Source organism: Thamnophis sirtalis, unplaced genomic scaffold (assembly GCF_051295495.1).
Source record: "Thamnophis sirtalis isolate CommonGarterSnake01/CBP01778 unplaced genomic scaffold, rThaSir2_p1.2 scaffold_6, whole genome shotgun sequence".
NCBI classification, from domain to species: domain Eukaryota; kingdom Metazoa; phylum Chordata; class Lepidosauria; order Squamata; family Natricidae; genus Thamnophis; species Thamnophis sirtalis.
This window is the reverse complement of record NW_028261386.1, coordinates 56721487-56744185: the sequence shown is the minus strand read 5'-3', so window position 1 is coordinate 56744185 and position 22699 is coordinate 56721487. Positions and strand designations below refer to the sequence as shown.

The following is a 22699-nucleotide window of genomic DNA, read 5'->3' as shown; positions in this document are numbered from 1 at the left end:
TAAATGTCACTTAGTTTAGTCAGAGAAAAGAGCTTAGATTGAATTGGGACTTTAATATTTATGCTGAAAGCACTTTGGTATTGTTTGGCTAAGGTTCTCATGGGGATGGTATTTTCAATACCTCCCTCCAAACAGATTTCAGACAAACCTTGAAATGTTCAAAGCTAAATTCTAGCTACCATTTTCTTTGTGACTCAAAATTATTGGAAAATAAAATCAAATATCCAGCTTTTGAGTGAAACTAAATCATATCCACCTCTTACAAATCCAGGAACCAGCTGCTATCAATGAAACCGGCTGAGTATTACATAACTAAGGAAAGGACAGTGCAAATACCAAGTGCAAAAAGAAGGAGGAGGAGGAGGAGGAGGAGGAGGAGAAGGAAGAAGAGGAAGAAGAGGGGGGGAGGAGGAAGCAGCAGCAGCAGCAATATGAAGCTGGATTCATTGCAAATAAAACAAATGTAACGAAACCATAGTTTTGTTTGTTATAAAAAAAAAATGAGCAATATGTCTCCCCTTTACAGTAACCATTAATGCTGGACTGAACTGATTAATTATTATTTAAATCTCAAAGGCAACCAAGGGAAGGAGAGAGGAAATGCAAAGAAAGTGGTGAATCAGAGCATAATAGCAAGCAGCTAATTTCTAAAATGGAAGGAGAGTGGAGAGAACTCTGAAAAGTTCTATGATGACAAAGCTTTATGAAACTGAAATGGAATTTTTGTTGTCTTCTGAGTTAAGACAGGAAAATTGTTCCTCCAGACCTTTCTCTGGTATGGTAAGTTTAAGTTCACGCCTACTACTTTAGTGACTCCATCCAGCCATCTCATTCTCTGTTGTCTCATTCTTCTTTTGCCCTTAATCTTTCCCAGCATTGGGTTCTTCTCCAGTGAGTCCTTCCTTCTCCTTAGGTGGCCAAAGTATTTGAGTTTCCTCTTCAGGATCTGGCCTTCTAAAGAGCAGTCAGGCTTGATCTCCTCTAGGACTGACTGGTTTGATTGCCTTGCAGTCCAAGGGACTCACAGGAAACTTTTCCAGCATCAGTTCTTGGCACTCAGAGGGTGCCATACATTGCAACTGGGAAAACTAAATTAATGTTACTAAGTTAGAAATGTATTAAGTGAGTTTTGCCCCATTTTATGACTTTTCCTGTCATGTTTCTTAAGTGAATCACTGCAGTTGTTAAATTAGCAACATGGTTGTTAAGTGAATCCAACTTCCCCATTGATCTTTCTAATCAGAAGGTTGCAAAAGTTGATCGCATGACCCCTGGACATTGCAACTGTCATAAATATGAACCACTTGTCAATCATCTGAATGTAAATCATGTAAATCATGACGCAACAGTCATAAGTGTGAAAATAATGGTCATTTTTTTTTAGCGAAAACAATTTCATGTTGCATAAACACGAAATGAACAGTTGCAAATCAAGGACTATCTGTAGTTAAGCTCTGAGTAGTGAAGGACAGGAACACACTATTTGTTTCTCAGCTTACATAGTGTTGGAAGAAATGTCCATCTGGGTTCAGTTCCAACTGGGAAGAAAAACTGGAAACATGGAGACTGCTTAGAAAGTGGTTTTAATGGTGGACAGGACCACATGGTTTGAAAGGCAATCACATGCCTTGGAGCTCCTGGATGGGAAAAAGGGAAGAGACACTGAGAGTCCCTGGGTTTTATGCCCTCTCTGGGCTTTGAACTTCCTGGGGGACAGGAAGAGCATCCTGATTGGTTGCTGTCAGAGGTCATAGGTTGTCTGTGTGCACCTCCCACCAAGTTTTGGTTGAAACTTGGTGGGAGGTGCAATGAAGGGCAATGGGGTAGATCTTAGTTATATAGAATAGACTGGCTCAGGCCTAAATGGCCCATTGACAAGGGGGGGAGGTTATTAAAAGTGAGTCTGTTTCCTGCTTAAAAACATGTTTCTCCATTTCTCATCCAGAAAAATATAATATTCTGCCTTTTTAATATTTCCTAGGATATTTCTAGGAGACGGGTGGATGCTAACTTCCTACAATGGCAAACTCTGGATGCAGATCATTGGCACTTTTTTGGGTGGCATTTTTTGAGATGTGTAACTCACTTTGGCAACTATTGGGAGTTCACTTACCTTCTTGGTCCTGTTCTTTGTTTTCCTTCCCAAGGTCACTGCCTCCTTTAGTTACACAAATGATCCTACGCCCTGGCAGTTCGGTTTCTTTTCTTTTGTGGAACTGCTGCTGATTGGGAGCCAAGGCCTTATTTGTACAAGTGACTGGCTTAGTTTTCTTTTTTCCATTTCAGTGCTAAGCGATGACAGGAATGACCTGCTGCATCAGGAATGATAGTGCACAATGCATGGGAATCAGCAGCGTTGCTCTGGAGGTAAACTCCATTTGCCCTGATGCCTCAATTTGGGGAAGGGAATGAAACTTAGCTGATAGTATTCCAACATGGAAACTGGAAAGAGATCATGACAGGCAGGAAACTGCTGGCTAGGAATAATTATCAAATGCAGTTTACAAAACTTACAGGAAGATTGCTTGCCACAGCAGGAAATAAGGATAGAAACTTCTCTGCTGGTTTCTAATTTATTCTTTTGAAAAGTGCCTGCCTGGATAAACATAAGATTATAGTGATATTCTAGTGAGACTCCTGTCCTAATCAGTCCTTTTTGTTTGCTTATGATGAAGACATTATCTGGCCCTGATTCAAATGGCCATGGCTCCTCTTAGATTTGATTGGAGTGTATTGGAGGAGTGTATTGGAAGAGGATGAGGAGGCTATAGCAGGAAACCAGCTGCCCAGTATTTGTAAAGTCTTAATTTTATTAATTGTATCAGAAATATAAACTCACTTTTAATTCAAATTCTGCAAAGGGAAATTATTCTTTTCAAGGACAAAATGTTGTCTCTTCTATTTCACATGTCTAACAAGACTATGGGTTGATGGTGGATGAATACAATGTGGGCACATGCTTGTAGTTCATCCAGAAGCTGTAGCTGATTCAGTTCCTTGTGCTTCTCCATCAGTGTGTGCTAGATCTCTGTTCTTCAAGTTGCAATGGTTGCCAGTGTGCTTCCTGGTTCAAGATGTTAGTGGTTACTCTAAAGCCTTGCATAATATGGAGTGGGGGGTTGGGTTATTTGCAAGGCCACCCCTCCCTAATGGTGCCTATCATCCCATTAGCTCTAGCAAAAGAGACATGCTATGTGTCTCATTGATTAAAGCAGGGTTGTTCAACTTTTGTTACTTTAAGACCTGTGGATTTGAGTGCCCAGAATTTTCCAGTTCTGGGGGATTCTGGAAGTTGAAGCCCACAAGTCTTAAAGTTGCCAAGGTTGGACAGCCCTTGATTAAAGAATCCTATCTGGCAGTACCCAGAAAGAAAGCCTTTTCTTTCATAGTGCCTGCCCTGTACAGTATTGTGACCCTGGAGATTAGATTGGCTCCCAACTATGTTGGACTTTCGTCAGGACTTAGAAACATGGCTGTGTTCCCAGACATGAGGGTCAGAATCTCAGCTAGAGCTCATTGTACTAAGAGTTGCTTGTTGTTTATCTTGGCTGCCAGCTCTGTATTTGTTTTGATGTTGATTTATTGTTTTTAATAATTGTTAGCTGTCCAGGGTCATCTTGTTACGATGGGCAGCCATATAAAATGAATAAAATTATTAATGAAAATAGTAATAAAATAAATAAAACAGAGGAGGGAAGATTGAGCTGGCAAAAAGGTGTGATATAAATGTGGCATGAAATCAATATTTGGAAGAAGGCCCTTGCACACTAATACATTAATATCTCCTTCCCTGATATGGGCAGTATAGTTCTGCTGACTACAAAGAAAAGTGTTTGGATAATTGAGTGAGAACAGGGACAACATAGAAGGCAGTTGTCCTGCTTCTGTGTTCCTACAGAAGTTGCATCACCATCCTTTCTTATAAGAGAACAGAATAGACACGTAAAAGGAAATATATGCCTACCCATGTTATATCTAGTGAGGTTCCTAGATGAATAATTGCCCATTTTATATTTCAATCATTAAAAATTAAAGACATGGACATTATTTTCCCATAATAAGGTCAGTAGTTATGGTATGAGTAAAAGATTGCACAGTTGAACCTGAGAATCTGGTTCCTCTAAGTGGCTTGTGTAATACGTTTTTTTCTTTGCTTACATCAGAAAGAAGCTGATGAAAGCCGCTTCTTAGCAACCGAGTTATAAGCAACCTCTATCACTAACTGTACACTGGAAACTTAAGATTCATCTGCATGTTCACTAACCGTTCATTGAACCTATGCACACACATTGTGTCAAAATCCCTCAGCTCACCACATAGGAAGCTCCTCCTCATCTTTTGCTTTACATCAAAAAATGGTGCTTTCGGCTTCAGCTGCCACAAGCTGTATGGAGCAGTGAATCATTCTAACCTAAGTTGAGAAACAGGGCTTGCCATGACACTAAGCTACTGTGGACAGGCCCCTCTATCTGGGTGATCACCAGTGATTGTTAGGGATGCTCACATTTTGGCAGCAGGAAAATTCACAGTATCAAAAAGAAGCATCAATTCCATTTGCCTTGCCAAATGACAAGAACATGAGAACAGGAGGAAAGAAGAAAGAAGGATGAAGATTTTTAGGATTCAGAAGACTCATTTTCCCATATAGAGTAGTTGAAGAGAAAAAGGCAGAAGTAGTAGAACAGCCCACACCTCCATTGTAAGGTCAAAACAGCTCTACCACAGGGGTGCTGGCTACCAAGTTCAAGGAATTACTGCCTAAACCTCCTGCATCTTAGGCACCGCAGCACCAAAGCCAAGAGGTGAGGTTCAGTGGTCTTCTGATAGGGTCTAGGACAATTCACCATGGCCAAATTGCCACAGCACAAGAGTTACACTAATATTGAAACAGTGGGATAGAATCTTTAAAGAAAGAAAATTATTTTAAATAATTGAATTGAATGGTTGAATTGTCCCACAGCAAGTGGGCCATGGCGAGTTGTCCTATTCTGTTTCTGATACACCACTGCACATGTGTCTCAAATGCCTTCTGCCGTCACTGGGTACATTAGCCCCTTTCCATGGCTTTAGAAGTGCTGTCTTCCGATAGCAGAAGAGCTGTGGTTGTTTTCAACTATTTCCCTACCCTGCCTCTCTCTTCCATTGGGATCTCAGTGCAGGCAGAAAAACCTATCCTGTTTTCATTGCCAAGGCAGAACAGAGGTTTTGAAATGCAGTCGACCTTTTTTGAAACTGCTATGTTTTCTTGACAGCTCCTGCACAGCATTTACGACTGGTTGCAGTGTCATGGTTTTTTTTGCCATGTTCCCATTGGATAAACTGGATTTGTACTTATAACATGTGATTCATTTAATGACCCTAATAAAAACAATCACAAGACTCAACTTGTGACCACAACAACGTATGATTAAAATGCTGGGCTCAATTTTGATCATAAGCCAAGGATACCTGCACAATTCACATAATTCACTAGCACATTCTCTTCCTCACTTTGTCAATCTTGATCTAATTTCAAGTACTTCATTTAGCTGAACATTGCTTTATGTTTCTAAGTAAAGCTCTCTCTCCCTCTCCCTCTCCCCCTCCCCCCTCTCTCTCTTGTAATTTTGGACACTAGCGACTGTTGTTCTATTTCTGTGATCCTTTTTCTGACCAAGGTTGTCTGCTTGGTGACCTATTCTTGATACCAACTGCTATAGAAACAGCTGATATAATCAGAGTAGGAGCTGGCTGCTTTTAACCATAGGATGGAACCATTGCTAGTGCTCTCTCTTGTGATGAGATGGATTACTGGACGAGACAGATTTCCCCACTCACCGATACTTTATATACACAGTGAAATATAACTGAAGTACCAGCAGAAGTGATCAGCTATATGTTTCTAGAAGAATAAACCAAGGGACTTATTGTTCTTTCTGATTCACAGTGGTGACATGCTGTGAATCATCACGAGAGACAGAAAGCTTGGAACTTATTTAGTGGACTGAATGCAGGCAGTGACAGGCATAGTGCCAATGGCATAGAAAGATTCTTTTGCATTGTGTCATCCTTAGGATTTACTCTTGTAAATAAATTTTAAAATCTGCCTTCCGCGATGATTCATCACAAACTACCTGTGGTAATATTTCTATTATGTTTTAGGAGGAGCACCTGTGTCCTTGATTTACACTTTAGGAAGACTCACTTGTGCTATAACATTAAAAAAATATATCTTTGTATGCATTTACAAAAGGTGAAAATGCAACCAATGGCAATCCATCTTAGCAAAATGGGACAGTGAGGAGAATAAAAGGCAATTTTTGAAAAGACTGTGTGGTCAAATTTCAGAACTACAGAAGTTAATTTTATTCTGGATCTGTTTTAATCTTCTTGGGGTGGGAGAAAGGGCAGAAATAAATATTGTGTATCTACAGTGACTGCAATTCTGCCCATACATAGGCTGCGAATAATTTATCCGATTATTTGCCCAAGCATACACTTTGGGCAAATAATTATGTGTAAATAATCATAAATAAATGAAATGTAACTGACTGCTCTTGAGTTCAGTGAAAAAAAGTAGATTATATTTCTCTTGTGAATAACCATATCTGGTCTGTGAAAATTCAGACAACTACTGTGTGACAGCAAAGAGTGTCCATCCAGATTTCTGCAACATCATCATCAACAACAAGGATAATGATGATAATGATGATGATGCAAGATTGAAAGCAGAATAACAAAAGGAAACAATTGAACATCGAGTTTCTAACTGGGAAAAGAACCCTATGGACAGTCAGTACCTGAAGGACATTGAAGGAAAGGTAGGTACAAAGCTAACTTGGAGATCAGGGGAGATGAAGAAAGAAACTGAAGGCTTCATTTTGGCTGCTCAAGAACAAGCCCTACAGACCAATTCCATTAAAGCGAAAGTTCAACATGTCAGTAACAACAGCAAATGCCACTTAGGCAGTGAGAAAGATGAAACAGTAGATCACCTTACCAATGGCTATAGCAAAATCTCAGAAACTGATTATCTAAAACGTCATGATCGAGTTGCCAAAATCATACATTGGAAGCTTTGCCAGAAGTTTAGGTTTCAATGCAGCAAAAATTACTGGGAACACCAACATGACAAATTATTGAAAATGAACAGGTCAAGATCTTGTGGGACTTTCAAATCCAAACAGACAGACATCTGGCCCACAACACGCCTATTGTGGAAAAGAAAAAAGGCTGATTCATTGATATTGCAATACCAGATGATACATGAATTGAAAAAAAACAGCTAGGAAAAAAATAACGAAATACTGCGATCTGCAAATTGAAATTGAGCAGTTATGGAGGAAGAAATCAAAGGTACCAATAGTGACAGGAGCCTTTGGAGCAATACCCAAAGGGCTGCCTAGATAACATGGCAATTTTGAACTTATTGAACCTAACTATTCGGAGTTAACAATGAGATTAACATTACCATATTATTATGGTTCGTTGCAGAGTCAGCCAGATGTCCAGACTGGATTTGGCATTTTTATTTACCAATCAATAGCAATAGCAATAGCAATAGCAGTAGACTTATATACCGCTTCATAGGCCTTTCAGGCCTCTCTAAGCGGTTTACAGAGAGTCAGCATATTGCCCCCAACAATCTGGGTCCTCATTTTACCCACCTCGGAAGGATGGAAGGCTGAGTCAACCCTGAGCCGGTGAGATTTGAACCGCTGACCTGCTGATCTAGCAGTAGCCTGCAGTGCTGCATTTAACCACTGCGCCACCTTGGCTCAATCAAATCCTTCCCAAGAACCTGGGATAGGCAGACGTTGTTAGATGATGTTAAAAGTATCATCATAGGATATAATTTGTTCCAAGTAAAGTTACCAATTGAAATTCCCTGATGGTGATTTTGTCGTTATTATTATTATTATTATTATTATTAGTAGTAGTAGTAGTAGTAGTAGTAGTAGTAGTAGTAGTAGTAGTAATGCTATTATTAAAATTACTTTATCAAGCCATGTGCTTTCCTTGTGATTTATACTGTGGTTACAATTTAATAGTTTGTGCGAATCCAGTCAGTTGTACTTTCTAAAAAACATGGTTAAATAAACCAACCCTCCATAATTGAATAGTGTCAGTCCAACTATAATAGTACAGCATTACAATGCCTTCAATCAGAAATAAGTTGATAAGAATATGAATAAGTCAATAGGTTGATGAGAGTATGAATTAGAAGACAGGTTTGGCTAAGTATCAAAACTAAATGTAATATGTATCTGTAATTGCTTCATTTATGAGCCTACATTTATCATTTTAGTCAAATTATTTATTTCCTAGAATGGAAAATGGAGCAAAAGTAATAAGTCAGGGTAGAATCTGGGTTAATGTAAGGACTATGCAGAATAGTTTGAGTTTGAGTTTAATAAAATTTGTATGCCGCCGACTCCCATTGGGAATAGATTCTTGGAAGGCAATAAAAATCATTCTGTATTTTCCCATGACATCTACCACACTATTCTCTTTCATAAAATGCAAAATGTAAAATGCAAAAAGGAGTAATAATCCAAAACTATAGACTGGACAAAGAAAAGGAGCAAGTAACTAAAAGAAATTAAAAGTGTGAAAAAAGAAAAAAGGGAAGAGCAGTTAAATAAAGTTTGCTCTATTTTTTCATAACTTTTAACTTTGCAAAACATCCTTGCTTCTTTTCTGTCCCTACATTTCTTTGTTCTTTCCCTTTTGATCTTTGACCTTCTCACCTCTCCCTGTTAAAGATTTCTTTCGCTTATCCAACCACAACTTTCATGGTTTTCTCCATCCATCATCATCTGTTTGTTTTGCAATTCAGTCCTTTAATTCTCTACCGTATGTGATCAAATTAAATTTAGAAGAACAAAACGTAAGTTCAGTACTTCTTCAAATATTTACCAACAGTTCCTACATGCTTACCTCATGTCATCTATGGCCCTCAAAGGAGTCTATTCCCCACCCCCTTCATCATAGTAATCCTAAACAGCTTAAACACAGACACAGTAATATAATTCACAATTTTCAATAAGCAATAGCTTGTTGGGTAAGCCACAACTGGTTAATTTCAGTCAACACAGTAGCCTTTAAATGATGACTGGTTCTATATATTGTGTGATATCAAAACAAAATTCAATGCTATTTATTATAGCTTGTATTTATTGTAATGGGTATACTGTGTGCGGTTCTAGCCAATGCTTGATAGAAAATAATTCAGGAATTTTGATGGCCAAGTAGAGGTCTATATTCAGGTTTCTTTAATCTTAATCTGACACTCCATCTGGTATACTGATATAGCTCTGGTTGTTATTTATATAGGTCATGTTGCCAATCTTGAAAAACAAGACAAGCATAGCTCCTTTAAATTGTAATCAATGTTAACAATCATTAGAGAGCAGTGTCTTTCAATACTCCCAGAAACTGATTACAAGGAGATAAAAGCCATAAACCTAAGATGTTTTTACTTCTTAAAAAGATAAAATCAACAGATAATTATAAAGATCCAGAGTTACTCTGAAATATTTTAAAGCTATAGATTGAGACCATGCATATTTCCAAGTTTACTGTACACTGATAACACAATCCATGAATTCTCTGAATATAGTTCTTTAGGCATTTGTCTGCAAATGTTTAGTGCTGCACAACTGGAAAATAGCAGCAAGATCCAGCAAGGGCTTTGACGTGTCAGAAAACATATAATAAAATTACTACACAATGATGTAGCAACCTCTCTCCAAATTTTCAGCCTTTACACCAGTTTAGACTGCAGGCTGTGGTGGTGGTGTGGGGAGAAGGGATGGTTTGAGTGGCCCAGAGGTTGGGGATCTCTGCTTTATACCATTTAAGACTCTGAATTGGCCCAATGTTTAGTCCTCTATGCGACAACTATGCTTTCAATAATGGTAGATTTAATTTGCGAAGTTTTTTACCTTCTCTGCCTGAAAAATATATAGTCATTTGATGGTACATACTGTAGATTTGAGATTGGCCTGATTCACCCTTTATGATGGAAGGAGCTCAAGACTTCTGATTTCAAGATGTAGGTTTCTAATGGGAACCCCGCCCTGTAAAAGAATGTGGTCTGGTTGGAGACAGCCCAGCTATGTCCTAAGAGTTGCCTGATGGAAAAAGATACACATCTACATTTCCAGAAAATATCTGGCAGCACTTCCCATCATTCCTCACCTTTGGCATCTGCAAGTGTATCTGCAAATAAGTTAATATCAACCAATGACCTTTGTAAGAAAATTGAATCTCAAATGAGAGCCATCTTCCAAATTCTCACTCCTTGCAAATTACATTCGTGCACAAAATAGTGCTTCTAATAGTTTTAGTTTTGTGATTTTACAGTTTTGCAGTTTGTAACTTTATGACAGCCGTGAGCTTTCCAGAGTTGACAGCCATCATTATACAGCACCTTGGCTATATCCTTCATTCTGAAAGCTTGGCTGAGGCTCAGGCCGGTCAATCTCCTGCTTGCCTCCCATCCATTTGTAGTTCATTTAATGTATAAAAACAGGTAGTGGGACAGATTTGGCCAGTCTTTGCTTTAGCAACAGATATTTGTGAAGAAAAACATGTGAATTAATGTCCTTTCCAGGCACTCTTATTCAGAATTGATGAAACTGTGTACTTTTCTCTTTCTGGGGAATTAAAGAGTTTTCTTCTGCATTTCTAAGTATGTTCGCCTTTCTTGAAATCTGCTACTGCAAAGATTTTGTATATGAGAACACCCAGTATAGTTAGGATCATGTAGCAGGACATATCCATGCCAGAACAAATGTAAGTACTGGGATGGATTAGATGAAAGAGTTATTAGAATTCATGGGAATGAGTCTTGTACAAAGTAGAGCTGCAACAAAGGACATTTAATTTTGAAAGGAGATACATTTGAAGCAGAACATCCAAGACACCAGTGTTGTATAATGGTGCAGTGTCTTATGGTCATGTGAACACCATTTCTGACCTTCAGGCAACCTCAGTGAGTCTGAAGGAGTATGAGATGGCATCCCCAAAGGTTTCTCCATGCCAAAAGCTTTTGCAAACAGATAAAAGGCTTTGGGGGAGCAATTTTGTGCTGTTTCAGGCCTTCCTTCCCTTTGTAAAAGCTTTTGGTATGGAGAAGTCTGAAGGAGCCAAGACCGTGTCCCATTCTCTTGTGTGAATGGAGCTGCATGTGCCTGTGCATGTGCACTGGCCCACTGTTCATGCAGCCCAGTTCCTCTCTGCCCCCCCCCCCCCAGCTAGGCCGCCAAACTGCAAAGCTTGGTGACCACTGGGGTAGTGGTAGAATGCAGTACTGCAGGCTAACTCACTGCTCACTCCAGGAGCTCAAATCTGAGTGGCTCAAGGTTGACTCAACCTTCCATCCTTCTGAGGTCCATAAAATGAGGAGCCAGATTGTTGGGGGGCAATATGCTGACTCTATAAACACCTTAGAGAGGGCACCGTGAAGCAGTATATAAGTCTAATTGCTATTGCTATAATATTATATTAGCCAGTACTATAGTGAAAATTCCACAATTTATCCCAAATATAGTGTATGTCCTTCAAATAGCCAATGCTGCTATTTATGTCAAAATGGGCTTGTATCCAATTGCATGGTGGTGTAAAATTAAATTCTAAATATATATTTTATCAATGTTCGTTGTCAATGTTACTTTCAACAATGAGCCTGGACAAAATGTTAATTAAATGGAAGACAATCATTACAAGTTCATTTCTCATCTAGTCCCTTTAAAGAATGAAGACATCAGGGTTTTCTTTTTATAAAAAAAAACTTCATTTTTATTGAAAAAATGTTAAAATAAATTACATTTTATAAAGTCTAATATTTACATACAGTGATTCCAGTGACAAATTAGCAAACAAGAACTGATAAAAACAACAACAACCTTTTGTCTCTTTTATGTGATGGAGTGACAGTGATGAGATCAAGACTGTACAGATTTTTGAACTATTTGAAACAGTGATGCCTTAGCTCTGGGCAGTAGAGCACAGAAGGTATAAAAATTAAAAATGGGTCAAAGTGGTAGCCAACATTTATGTCTCAACAGGAGTTTTATGCATAGCTTTTTATTGCCAATTAAAACAAGATACAAAAGGTAGCATCCTATAAAAGAAAGTGGTAAACCAGGCCACATTTACGGTTTCAAAACAAGAAGAAGGAGCTGTGAGTTTGCTATGTTTTGATATATCCATTGCCAGCAATGGAGTTAATCATACCTGAAAATAAAAAAGACCTTTTTCAAAATGTTTCCCTCTTGCTTAACAGTACTGTACTCGGTTCTTTCAGTGGCACATTTTAAAATAAGTATGAGTAGTACTGTGCTTTACATAAAACTGTTTTGGAAACTGTTTATTAGTTTTGTATTAAATGTATTTGGAAATCAATAGTTAGTGTAGTTTCCATTCTTTATCATTTTGCCATATAATTTATTGAAAACAATGCCAGGAAATGCTACCAGGTTTAATTAATTGTGATTAATTGTGGGAAAATTCTACTGAGTAATAGGAAGAAGAGTCACTCATCTCATTGCTTCAACTCCTGAAACAATTTTAGTTTCCAACAACACTATGAAGTTTACCGAGTTAGGTTTTTTAGGTTTTTCTGATCCAAATCACAATATTGGTTATAGGGGAAAAACAGAGAAAGCAGCATTATTAAGGCTTCATGATCCACAGTTTATAGAGATACCAAGGAAGAGCCCTTCCTCTTGTTCTGAAACTTATGAGTACTACTGATGCTCTGGTGCTTTTGATAGCTAGCAACCATTTTGTTAAATGCCTTCTGTAAACAGCTACACAATATGAACACAATGCTAATCTGGTTAGCTCAGTTAAACTGTACAGTCCCCCCTCTCAAATAAAAAAAAGCAATAGTGGTTTGCAAACCTTACATTTCATATTATGCAAATTCTTTCCAAAATGTAGTCAAGAGCCAGAGAATCAAAGACACTTCAAGTGCTATTGACTCTCCTCCCTGAATCAATGTCTCTTTAATACGTTAGTTCGTCAAATCCCAAAATCAGAACAAAAATTGTTTCCTCTGTCATCGTATTTAATTTATTTGTCCAGGGCCATAAATAAAGTCTCAGAACAAAAAGTCTAGTTTCCCTTAATACATGGAAGACGATATTTCCTATCAGAATGGTAAGGAAGATCAATTCTCTAATAGGGCGAATTTACCACCATGTAATGCCTGCTGGAAAACCGTACTCAGATAAAGGGCAACTGGACACATTATGCAGCTAATAAAACATTTCATGCACCTTTGTGCTAGTCACAGTGAGTAAGTACATTTTGTCATTTCACCTGTAGCAAGGCACAAAATGGAATTAAGAATTAAGGCTCCTGTCAATGGTCCAAGCACTTGGAATAAATCTCCACTAATGAGCTCAAAAAGAAATCAAAGTCTATCAATTTTATCTTGCTTTCAAATTTAAAAACATGATGCTTATTTGACAGCTAGACAAATCCCTCAAATTATGGGGCACTTTTAAAGGAAGGTATTAATACCCTTGTGCATGAAACCTAAACAGCAGCACAAATTCTGAATTTTAGAAAGGACCTGATATCTAGATCTAAGCTGTTTTAAACTTGTATCATTTCACATCTGTCTACCTGACATAAACAATCCAAAACAGACACATCTAAAGCCGCAACATACACTCATCATCCACTCTCACCTTTCTGTTCCTGTACTATATTTAAAATGCTGTAAAACATTAATAACATTCAATTTACACACTACTGTGTGTTTCTTTAGTGCAGAGGCAAACCTCTTAGCCATTCATTTATGAAATATATCCCAGAATACATCAGCTTTACAGGGTTACTTTCAAGAAAGCCAGATATACTTTTGTCACTTACACATGACACAAGTGGTACTCATAACTAAGAACCGCTCGATTGGAAATGTAAATTTAAGAGAAAACCTCTGGGTCTTTAAACTGTCTGATTATAAAGAGGGTTTACTGTATAGCAATACAAAAAATCAATCTTGTCTTTCAAGGAACCATTTACTGAAATAGCTACCATATTAGAAAGCAACAAGAACAGCCTCTTGAGCTAGAATTCAGCAATGGCAAAAATCATTATATAATCCAAATGGTAACCCCAGAACCTTCAATGGAATAACTGTATGAAAATATAACTGTTTGGGTTCCTTAGTAATCAAGTTCTGCAAACATTTCTGCATAAACAGTGTACAATTCAAAACAGGAATGGACTTTTTTTCAGCAAATATTTTTAAACTGTCTTTTCAAGAAGAGTTTGCGAACAGGAGTGTACACCTAGTCAGAGACATGTTTCTAAAGATAATAGAATACATCCTCTCTCACAACGTAAGATTAAAATTACAGCACATGAGTGGATTTGAATGTACCTTATTCACAATTAGTACTGCAAAATTCCACTTGGCCTTATTACCATTTTCAATTCTGTAATCCTCTCAAGTTTTCAATACCCATAATTTTCATTCTATTTCCAAATTGAAGCCACTGAACTATAACATAAAAGATTTACACTGGAGTGTAAATCATACAAGTAGCTCCAGTACTTACACTGCTAGAATACGTTTGAGAATTGTTTTTCAGCAGAAAGTTACAAATCATAGGCAGCTTTCTACTTTAAAAATAATCCCAATCATTGTGACAGTTTTATAGCAATATAAAAAGATAGATAAATTTTGATGTGACAATTACATTTCGTGGCTTCAATAATACTTCTCATACTCCTTCTCTTTTGTTAAGGGAGTTCATTATAAATAAGCTAGCACTTTACTTAGAAAGCCAGCTGAAATACTACAGCGGTATTTCATCTCATAACACAATATTACCTACTCTAAAGTACCGGATGGAGTGGAGAACTTTATAGAAATGGAGCCACTGACAGAACAAAGAAGAAAGTAGTTATTAAATCCTTCAAATGGAACTTCAGCTAGTCAACCTATTTAATAAGATACACTGATTCAAAAGCAGAGTTCCTTTAAACTTCACTTAGACCTATAAATGAAGTTCATTCAAGTATTTCCTCTAGAATATGGATGATGGTGAAAGGGCACTTCTGATGCAAAAGAGAAGTTTGTTACTGTGCTTTTCTTCATTTTTAAATGTCCTCTATGTATCTTCTTGCACCATTCTATTTTACTGTATTTCAGTCCGTTATATGTGCTTTTCATGAACACTAGGAGCATTTGGAAATATTTAGTTTCTTGTCTATACAAGATCCATACTTCCAGTAGACTGACCCTGTGTTTCAAGTTAGTATTTTTGTTCATGAACTTCAGCTCATAATTCAACAGAGCTATATTAACTTAGACACTAGTCAAGTCACCCATGTTTCTCAACTCGGGCCTTCAGAATACTCCGCTCTTCCAGTTCAAGCATCCCTTGAGGGAAAATTGAAGAGTTTTGTGGTGTGACTGTGATAAATCCATCAATATTTTCCCCTCTGAACCTTGGCATGATTTGCATTCAGTTTCTTCAGACTGAAGAGTTAGTGCAGTAATCCAATGCAAACATGGCCTACAATCAACTAAAACCAGTCTGATTGCAATCTTATGGAAGGAAGGAAGGAAGGAAGGAAGGAAGGAAGGAAGGAAGGAGAGGGAGGGAAGAAGAAAGAAAGAGAAAGAAAGAAAGAAAGAAAGAAAGAAAGAAAGAAAGAAAGAAAGAAAGAAAGAAAGAAAGAAAGAAAGAGGTGGAAGAACAGACAGGCCCAATCAGTTTAGGCTTTTCCTCTCTTAAATTCAAAAACCATCAAATCCCTAGAGAACCTTCAAGGTTTTAGGACGGTTGTTTCAGGTGAGTAAAATTCCTCAACAGATAAGATCCAGGCAACACGTGTTTTTAGTCTGCTTAACAGAAGGAAGTGGTGGAAAATATCTCATAGGATATTCCCTTCTTCACTTATGGTTGTTGATTTAGATCATTATCTATTAACATTTTGCATCATATGATTTCAAGAAACTCCCTCCCACCTTTCTCACGTTGCAGCATTGGCAGTATCTGATGTGTTATAGTCATTCATAAGCTTTTCATAAGGCACTGATATCTCCATCTCATTACTGGTAAAAGTAGATTCATCAGAGGATGAAAATTTCATCAGTTTCTGGGGGCTTTGAGGCTCCTGTGCAAGATTGTCATCTACTGAAGACTTTGAAGTTTCTTCATCATCTGAAAGATCCTCCTCTTCATCATCACCCTCATTTACAAATGTTATGTTGGCATTTTCAAAAATCAAAGGCCGATAATCCCGCGAATCCCATGCTTCCCCTTCTTCTTCACTGATCCGGTCCAGCTGATTTACAAACACATTGCCTTCTGTTGGGCTGTCCCCAAGACGTTTGTCAGTCAAATGCTTCATCATATGATAGTTTTGCAGTCGAAGAGAAACATTGTCATAGTCAAATACATTGCTCCTTGTGTACATCACTTTGAGATCTTTATTGGTATTCTGTAAGGTTGGCTTGGTTTGCTCTGAGTTGAGAATTTTGTCATTGCTTTTTTTCAAAGCCTTCTTTCCAATCTGTTTAATGAGATCATTGTAACTTTCTTCCTTTTTGGAAAGGAAACTGAATATTTTGATATCTTTCTTGTTTGACATCTGAAGAACTTTTTGGGTGGGAGAGTGATTTTCAAAGGACTCTTTTCTTTTCTTCCTTCGTTTCTTGATTGCTTTGTGAACCTCTACAAACATGCTGACTTTCCAATTGACAAACAATGAAAGCCAAGCAAGGCCTAGGTAGATCCACAGCTCCACAAAGTATCTGTAGAGGGAGTGGTACTCCATATTTGGATTCACACCTAAAAAAAAAGACAGCAAAATAAATATAAATTCAGCTACTGTACACCTGAAGGCGATTAACATTACTAAAAACTCAACATTTCCTTGGATAGGTTGTGCTTATGGCATATCTACAGCAAGTTTCAGCAAATCTCTAAAAGTCTAACTTGTCCCCTTTCTGAGACCTCAGTAGTCAACTGAGGCTCAGATACTAAGATGACAGCTGTCTACTCTGGAAATTAGAAAAAAAACATTCAAAGTTCATTAGCTAAATGATTATACAGAGTTAGAATTATAATTATTTCAACTTCAAACACATACAAATAATAAATAACATCTTACAATATAGGCTTGTTTATTTGTCAAGTCGCCCATAAGTTTAGACAATGAAAGCATTGTAGATATCATCTGGCTTAGAGGAAGCAGAACAGCAAATACACACAGTTCCATGGTTGTTCCTGAGATAATTTTTTCATCCCCCCCCTTTTTTTTGTCTTGAGTCCCTGCATTGTACAGAGACCAACATATTACTTAACCTTAATTGTAATTAGTTTTAGTAATTCTCATTTCTACTTACAGGTTTTTAAATCTTAAAGGCAAACTGCTGAAAATTCACAAAATATTGATGTTAGAAGCTACTCAAATGACAAGTTTATTACTGACCAGCAACATAGTCTCCGAATCCTATTGTGGTGATGGTAATGAATGAGAAGTAGAGGCCTTCAATGTAATCCCATTCTTCAGTCACCATAAAAACCAAAGGAGGAAGAACCAAGTGGACTAGAATGCCCCAAAAGATGAAGATAGCTGTGCAAGTAATTTGTGCCTTTCTCTGTAATAAATGGAAGAAAGGAAGATGGATCAATCATACAGTGCAATCTACATTTAGTACATTTTTTCCTCATATTTAGAAAGTCCATCCTATCATTTTTTGATATACCGTCTTGCAGCAACAACAGAATAACTATAAGTTATAGGAAGTTGCTATTATTTCTGGATATTTTGTGCAGAAGGAAACAAGGTTGAAAATTTCTACTTTATTTCCCATTTCATATGTGTGCACAAAGTCCTATATGCGTCATTTTTGCTTGGTGAAGTGTTCTCATTGATCCCATCCCTATTCCACCAACTATAATAATAAATTGTAGAAATTCTTTGAGAAATGTCCTTTTCATAACACTTATAATTTCTAATTCACCTATAAAGGCTTTTTGACCCATTTCATCACTGAAACGCCTATCTACCAAATGCATTTTCCAAGACTATATTAAATGTGATCTGTTAAAACAAGGTAATATTCAGGCCTGGAACATAAACTGCTGGATTGGACCCCTGTCAATCTAGTCCAACAGTATATTCCTACGAAGGCCAGTCAATTGTACAAGGAGACTGCTGGTTTCCAGCAGATGGCCTTCAGATGCAAAGCCTCTGATCCTCATGATTTTTATGAATTGGTCCAGCATTTTTTTATTCACACCATTCAAAATTTTGTGTACCTCAATTATGTCACCTGTCATTCACTTCCTTTCTAAATGAAAAATCGTCATAGACAAACAGCTATAGCCCCTTGACAATTTCAGTTGCCTTCCTCTTAACTGTCTCTGACTATACTATGCCCTTTTTGAAGTCTGGGGACTAGAGCCCAACATAATATACCAGATGCAGCTGCATCATCAATTTACATCAAGGCATTATGATATTGGCTGGGTGAATGTTGCACTAAAATCTAAACTGTTAAGCTTATTATTGTTTAGAGTCAGCTTTCCTATTAGTCAAGGAAGTTATAAACAGCACCAAGGAACAGGAAACAGATAGCTGACATAGCAAAAAGCAGAAGTTGCATAAGATGGGCAGCACATAAATACTTTGTCTAGTTGAGAAAGCAGAATTCTCAAATCTAGAGAATTTAAAAGAAAAGAGAATATTCCTTGCTATACAACAGTTAATACAGAAAATTTAGTGGCAATTCTGGGCCCCAAATCCAAAATTATAGAGAATTATGTGTTTAATAGAAATTAATTTTTTTTACTATTTTTGTCCAGGGGCAGATGTGGAACTGCAGCATAGATTTTTTTTAAAAAATCACATCAACTATTAGTTAGGATTTAAAGATGCTAGAGAATCCTTCCTTAAATTGGGTTTTCTTGGTATTGTTTATAATCCAATTCCAATAATTTTCATGTGCTAGAAGCAAATTAAATAGAATTCCATACCAGGCTTACTCCTCTCTTTGTTAGGAACTGGCCCAGCCTCTTGGCACGACCAGCAAAAAATTTCCCCAAAGCACTGATCCATGTTAAGCAGAGTGGAACACCAAAAAGTCCATAAAAGATACAGAAAAGTCGCCCGGCTGGAGTCTTTGGAGCAACATTTCCATAACCTGAAAAAGAATATTGTGATTAAAAAGTTAACCATGCCTGGAGTGTACCATATAATAAAAGGTGTAATTTGTCTTTTATGATTAGATGCTGGAAAAAATATAGAGCTTATTTTTAGCAACCTCATAGAGATTTTTTCCATGATAGTCTGTCCCTAAAATGGTGACCATTCGCCACTACAACTGTGTCTATCCACCTTGATGCTGATTGTCTTTTTCCCCTCTTTCCTTCCATCTTTCCCAGAATCGTAATCTTATCCACAGCTAGGTCTTTTTCATAATATATCCCAGTTTGTGCATTGAATGACAACTCTGTATTCATTTGTTATCTTGGCTGCCCTTTATATTTCTCAAGAATCTTCTCCAACACCAAGCATGAATATGCTTCTTTCTCCTGCTCCTTTGAAGTCCAACTATATCACAAATAATATAATTCCCTTTGCAATTCTGAATTTTATAGTTATAGACACATCAGGGTGTCTGAATAACTTTTCCAAGACCTTCATGGCTGCTCTTAATCTGTGACATATTTCTTAACTGCTTGTTCCTTTATTACTGATGGTTAATCCTAAAAGGCATAAACTATCCACCACTTTGATACAGTACCTTCATTGTAAATTCCAAAGATAGTTGTCTATTCTAAAGCATGGTGTCATTAGTTTGGTCTAATGTTTGCAAGTATTTTGCTTTTTCAGATATCAAGTAGTGTCATTGATAGTAGTTATTGATACTGATATTGCTTCCTCCAATTTTAAAGCCATGCTCATCTTCTAAACCAGCTTCCTTTAATATATATTCAGTACATATAGGTTGGGTAAATAATAGATTATAGAGATTATATAGTCTTGCCTCATTCCTTTGCCAACCTGGAACCAGTCTGTTGCTACCTGACCGGCATAAAGGTTTCTCACAAGAACAATGAGGTATTTTGAGATTCTCATTTTTTAAAGCACATTCCACAATGTGACCTGATTTGACAATTCAAAGGCTTTTTAATAATCTATTCAGCACATAATCACTTATTTTTTAGTATTCTTTGGCTTTCTCAATTATCCAGCATGCAACAGTAATGAAGTCTCATGTTTCTTTTCTAAAGCTTGTTGAACATTTGCCATTTCTTTGCTGGGATTGCTTTGCTACAAAATGTAAAATTAAGAATATTGTATAATAGGCTCAAGGTTGACTCAGCCTTCCATCCTTCTGAGGTGGGTAAAAGGAGGACCCAGATTGTTAGGGGGCAATATGCTGACTCTGTAAACCACTTGGAGAAGACTGTAAAAGCACTATGGAGTGATATATAAGCCTAACTGCTATTGCTATTGTTATTCTACTACAGAGTTTCCCAATGTTTCCAGCTTTGCGGGCTGATGGGGAGATGGGATGGTTCTGTGTGAGCAGTCGGCAAGTGTGCATGCATGTAGTTCCATTTGCGCAATTGGCATGATGAGTGCAAATGGAGTGCATGCACACGGACGCCAGCCATTTTCCTAGCTGGGTTGCAATCCACTCATGGACTAGTAGGCCACAACTCACAGGTTGCGTACCCCTGTTCTTGTAAACATTGTAAAAGCCAAACTATAAAAATGTTGTATTGGTTTTCTTGAGTTGTTTATGGGAAATATTGGAAGAGAGCCACCATCACATATATTTCAAATATATTTTAATAATAGCAACAAATGAAACATGGTGCTTTATTTGATTTAGCAGCAAGGTTTCTAATTCTTTTTCCCACTTTCCCAGTTTGTTTTCCAGCACTATGTGTGTTCTATATCAGAACAAACAAACTTTGTAACACTTATGTTTTTTCTGTATCTTACAGGGATAGCACAAAAGCAAACCTGAAAAAAATATCATCCCACAGTTCCGTTATCATATTTATTCTGCAATTTTTCCATCAAAGTCAGCAATACCAATGCAGGGAAAACATTTCTCACTGCGGTATTGTAAAGCCACCATCTTGAAATACATGGGTTTTGAAAAAAAATAATCTTCTCACAAAACAAAGGGCTATATGTTCAGGAGAATGAATTTAGAAATCCAATTATTTGGCATTTCTATGGAAGAAAAATATTGCCATAGAAATCTCTATATCCCCTGTGCTTTCTTTCCCTATGTTTTACATGATAGATTGATTGAAAGTCAGTAAACAGAGAATCTATTCCTACTAGGGCAGGTAGCGTTATTCATGATGCCAATATTTGTGTCTCTAAATTGCCAGTCTTAAAAAGGAAAAGAGAAATTGAGGTCTAGAAGACTGCCAAACTAAGGCAGCATATAATCAACCCCCTCCAGCTTCTTCCAATGTGTCAGTTTTTCATTTTATTAAATAGTATTACACTATATTGTTTAATATATAAATGATATAAATGAATAAATATATATGGACAAACTGATACTTGCCAATGGTTGTAATCACTGTAGCAGCAAAGATGACAGCATTAGGCCAGTTCCAATAATTAAATGTGTCGTTACCATCGATTGAAACTCCTTGCCCAGCAGCTTCTGAGACCACCTATAAAAAAATGATACATGTCGTTCAAAATGCAGTAAAATGTGATAGTAAAAAAGAGAAATAAAATATGTTTTTCCAATTCTTCATATGTTTGTGACCTAATAATAAATATGGCTGTAGTAACTAGTTTTAAATTAGAAAATATACTAACTATCAGCACAAATACACAATGTTCAATAATTGTGGATTTTAGAAACTGAATATAAAAGCAGCAGTACGTGGTAAATCATTTAATTTTCTTTGTTACTCATTATTGAAATTTGATTTTTAGTACTGAAAGCAAATTAGGTTCTGTGATTGTTAAAACATTATTTCCAAGCATTTATCCAGTAACATTACTTAAGAAAATCAACTACTGTTCTGCACAGTCACTACCTTGAGGCAACCTTTTCTTATTGGCCTATTTATTAATATATCCACCATTTCACCAGGCACATGGGGATCAATTATATTTTACTCGCACTATAATAACTCTGTGGGATATGATATGTCATTGAACCCAGTCTTCCTGGTTTTAGTTTACATCATTGTGCTAACTTTCTGAGAGATGCATGTGCATTCCAGCAGAGATAAAATGAATATAAAATAATCTAGTAGTTGAAGCATTTGACTAGGCCCAGGAAGACTCATTTTGAAGTCTTATTCAGACACATATTTATTGCATGACTTTGACCAAATATCTATCTCAGAACTAGACTTTTCTTCTGCTGATAAAATAAAGTTAGGCCTCCTTAGTACATCTCCTCAGAAAATGGTGGGGCAGCAGTGCCACAAAGTATACCAACAATGAATATGTGGGAAATAGCAATAGCAATATCAGTTAGACTTATATACCGCTTCATAGGGCTTTCAGCCCTCTCTAAGCGGTTTACAGAGTCAGCATATCACTCCCACAGTCTGGGTCCTCATTTCACCCACCTCGGAAGGATGGAAGGCTGAGTCAACCTTGAGCCAGTGAGATTAGAACCGCTGAACTGCAGATAACAGTCAGCTGAAGTGGCCTGCAGTACTGCACCCTAACCACT

General features: G+C 37.2%; 1 protein-coding gene across 1 annotated transcript in view; it reads right to left on the bottom strand.

Moving 5' to 3' along the window:
- Positions 1–11766: 11766 nt before the first annotated feature.
- The window catches only part of KCNK5 (potassium two pore domain channel subfamily K member 5), a 32899-nt gene continuing 21966 nt past the window's right edge, over positions 11767–22699 (bottom strand). The window contains exons 2-5 of the mRNA XM_014056538.2: positions 21563–21674; positions 18999–19165; positions 17449–17617; positions 11767–16805 (exon numbers count right to left, since the gene is read on the bottom strand). Of these exons, the coding sequence (XP_013912013.1) occupies positions 15985–16805; positions 17449–17617; positions 18999–19165; positions 21563–21674 (1269 nt within the window). The 3' untranslated portion in view covers positions 11767–15984. The remainder of the gene's footprint in view (positions 16806–17448; positions 17618–18998; positions 19166–21562; positions 21675–22699) is intronic.